The 3,642-nt window shown below is 45.0% G+C and overlaps 1 protein-coding gene across 1 annotated transcript; it reads right to left on the reverse strand.

Moving 5' to 3' along the window:
* Positions 1-1,614: 1,614 nt before the first annotated feature.
* On the reverse strand, positions 1,615-3,642 carry LOC123068504 (uncharacterized). The gene is made up of 3 exons (XM_044491088.1): positions 3,407-3,642; positions 2,139-2,182; positions 1,615-2,058 (listed from the first exon to the last, which is right to left on the reverse strand). The coding sequence occupies exons 1-3, from the start codon at positions 3,485-3,487 to the stop codon at positions 1,833-1,835; spliced, it is 351 nt and encodes a 116-aa protein (XP_044347023.1). The 5' UTR covers positions 3,488-3,642; the 3' UTR covers positions 1,615-1,832.

The raw sequence follows: 3,642 nt of genomic DNA on the forward strand, positions 1-3,642 counted from the left end.
CGTGCATGTATAGCTAACCATCTCCTGCCACAATGCGAGGGGTACAATGAACACGCCAACAACAGTTGCAATTCAAATCATTAATCCAATCAAGAAACATATATTCCTCTTCTTAATATTTATCATTGCATCAAGCCTCCTCTATAAAATCCCGCAGCAACGCGCGGGGTATCACCTAGTTATTCAAATAGACTGCTCTCGTTAAGCTGTGTAAGCATGTGCTTACAGGTGGCTCCGTCTGAGCCACACTACAGGGCTGACGGCCGCCTGAAATTAATGTGGTAGGTAGGTGGGCCATGGTGTCTGCAATAGCATACAATACTCTTGCGAATACATTAGGAAATACAACCTTCTGTGTGAATCTTGGCGCAATGGAACGTCCGAGATAACAGGTGCATCTGAGCTCGGGCTCAGAATAGCACTTTCGATATGAGGTGGCGTATGAGTCTGTGGTTTTGCAGCTACCGAAGTAAGCACCAAAGCTTCCGTTCGTCAAATCTTGATGACAAAATAGCTTTCAGCTTACATACTACTAATTCTAAAATTCAATTATTTTGTCTGCAAAGCAAAAGTGAAGATCTACATAACAAAATGTCCAAAACAACTTCATAATGTCCATGATTAGATGTCCACTACACTTGCCAAAGACAATTTTATGCTTCATTGTGGGTACTCCCTCCGTTCACTTTTATAAGTCATTTTAGACAACTCAAAATAGGCTGGTTTGCACATTGTCTAAAAGTCTTCAAGGTCTTATAAAAGTGAACAGAGAGAGTACTTGATTCCGTAAATCATCATTTAGCATTCACATCGAATCGTGATACTTGTATTAGTCTCCTATATAAAACACTAAGCTCCCTTGAAAGGGAGCCTCCTGGTTAATGGTGGGCTCAACGCGCACGTGTGTGATTGGAGTGGTGGTTTTCATTCTTGGGTCCATTCACATGTACACGTGGCAACTGGGTAGGCATTGTTGTGCAAGTGTGACGGCAGCATTGTCCTGCATCGTCACAACGAAGCACATAATCGAACTCAATGAGACCAGGCCTAGCACCACGCAAATAAAGGCCAAGCGAACCAACCAACCATACCACTCCAAGAAAAAAATGCACACCCGACAGAAAAACCGCGCGTATTGCTCTAGTGAATCATTTATATTGGTGTAACATAGCCATTCATGGACACGTGTGGCAACTTTCTTGGCAAATCTTCCTCTGTAACATGATAACCCTTCTAGCATGACAATTTCTGAACATGGGGCAATTTTTTCCTTTAAAACATGCTATTCTTTCAGCTATCAGATGACAATCCAGCATGGCAATCCACTCTGCCACGCCTTTTGGTATATCTTGGATCCCATGATTTGCATATTAAACTCAGATGCCAGTTAGTTGTCCTAGGCAATAACGAACCCTTGCTTTTGGCTTGGCAACACGTGTCAAGAGTTTTGGTTAGGTAAGCAGGAGACGGAGAATAGAGAGAAGAGACCTGAGGCGTAGAATGGATGACCTAGGATCATGCCAAGTCACAAATAACTTAACCATTTGAATGTTCTGTAACGATCTGGGTTTAACCATTGATTTAGATGGGATGGGACTCACACACATGGCAAAATGACAAAACGCTTGACCCTTTGCTTAGATAACATATTACACAGATGAAACCTCAATATTATCAGAGATTACTCGGATCAATCCACAGACTACCCAGTCATAAATAGTACTCTTGCCACAAGCCAAATACAGACTAGTTAAACATATAAGACATCCGCACCAGCTTAAAATTAACGCACATAACAGCGAGGCTAACCAAACGCCATTTCCTTGGGCGCCTTAGTCTTTGTTTGTACCAACCGCATTGACATCTGAATCAAGCGATTCAAGCACCTCACGTACCGCCGCCTCCGCGTCCGCCTCCGCCGTCGCCTCACGGGCAGCTAAGTCTGAATGGAGCACATGGACAACCGTACCAGTCAAACAACCCATGAAGCCAATGGTAACCAAGGTCTGCTTCATTTCGCCTGCCCTAACTGCCCTCTCGAGGGCCTTCATCTCCTGGCTATTAAAGAGAATGAACAAATAAACTCAAATAGATGCACGAGAAAAGGCAATGGAAGTTGGTTTAGTTTACGGCCTTACAGGGTGAGCGGATCAACATTCAGGCCCTCCAAAGGATGCTTAGCCTACACATGCATTGCATAAATTGTCAGATATGGCAGTGATTCCAAAAGAAAGTAATTAATTGGAATCATGATTGGACAAGCCTCAAAAACAAGTACTCAAAAAAATAGTGAATGATTTGCGATGCTTTGTCCAAAACCAGATATGGTAATTAGAGCATGTTTGGATGGGTTAAAGAAGGTTCAAGATTTACACTAAATTGTACCAGGAAATGCAGCAGCCAACCTACTTTTTTAGCTTTCATTCATTTATGTATAACCACACTGGGCAAGGGTAGTGGTATATGTGGTCACCACGCAGTTGCCCACTAAAAACTAGACTAGTTATAGTGGTCATCCCAGACTCCAACTGGAATTCGGCGGGCAAACAGAGGAACAAGTAGATTTGCTTCTGCAGCCCCTAAGGTGACCTATCAATTAATCCACCTATGCCATCAGAGTCAAGACCTTTAGAGAGCTTGGGACCCTTGGCCTATCAAAGATGGCAGTGGTTCCAAAAGAAAGTAATCATGATTGGACAAAAACGCTACTGAGTACAAGATAGTGAACGATTGCAATGCTTTGTCCAAAAGAGCATGTTTGGATGGGTTAAAAAAGATTCAAGTTTTCCACAAAATTTTTACCAAGAAATACGGGCATGTGTCTAGACAACCTTCTTTTTTAGCTTCAATGTATGTATAACCACTGGGTAAGGGCAGCAACATATGTGGTGACATGGCAGTTGCCCACTAAAAAGCTACTCCCTCCGTTCTAAATTACTCGTCGACGAGTAATTTGGAACGGAGGGAGTAGAATAGTTATGGTGTTCATCCCAGACTCCAACTGGATCTCTACGTGCGGGCAAACAGAGGAATAAATAGATCTGCTTCTTCTGCAGCACCCCTGCCCTAAGGTAAGGCCACCTATCGATTCATCCATCTAGGCCATCCAAGTCGCAATCCATACGGCAACGGGCGGCAAATTCATCATCCGAATCGAGAATCGTTCCAGGAACATGCGACAAGCTCGCGTGTCCCCATAAAAATCTAAAATTTCTACGATAAGGAACAAGGCGGCATGGCCTGCGAATCGATCCAAATCTCAATCCCTAAGATAACGTGCGATAAATTGGCGGATGGCCGGCAAAGATGAGGAATCGCTTAGCGCAGCATGGGATTTCGTCCGACTGGAGTCAAATCAAGGGACAGAGATTGCGCTAGGAGGGATGGGATGGGATGGGGAGCGAACCTGAGGACGGCAGACCGCCCAAGCCTGCTTGAGAGAGGCGACGGGGGCCTTCAGCTTCGCGGCAACGGTGCGCAGCGCCATAGCTACCAACAGCACCAGACCAGAAGATGGCTTCGACGAAGAGGAAGAGGAAGACGACGGCGGCTAGGGTTTCCTTCTGCTCGTCCAGGCCTCGGGATCCCCTTCTTAAACAACTGGACCGCCTCGGTCTCCAACGGGGCCCGCCAGATTGCTGG

The sequence above is a fragment of the Triticum aestivum genome, chromosome 3B (assembly GCF_018294505.1).
Source record: "Triticum aestivum cultivar Chinese Spring chromosome 3B, IWGSC CS RefSeq v2.1, whole genome shotgun sequence".
In the NCBI taxonomy this organism is placed as follows: domain Eukaryota; kingdom Viridiplantae; phylum Streptophyta; class Magnoliopsida; order Poales; family Poaceae; genus Triticum; species Triticum aestivum.

What these genes read in the sequence shown, in the direction of transcription:
- LOC123068504 (XM_044491088.1), bottom strand. Translation starts at nt 3,487, where the DNA reads ATGGCGCTGCGCACCGTTGCCGCGAAGCTGAAGGCCCCCGTCGCCTCT. An exon ending in GGGCGGTCTGCCGTCCTCAG is followed by an intron (nt 2,183 to 3,406) that starts GTTCGCTCCCCA and finishes ATGCATGTGTAG; the next exon opens with GCTAAGCATCCTTTGGAGGG. An exon ending in AATGTTGATCCGCTCACCCT is followed by an intron (nt 2,059 to 2,138) that starts GTAAGGCCGTAA and finishes TCTCTTTAATAG; the next exon opens with CCAGGAGATGAAGGCCCTCG.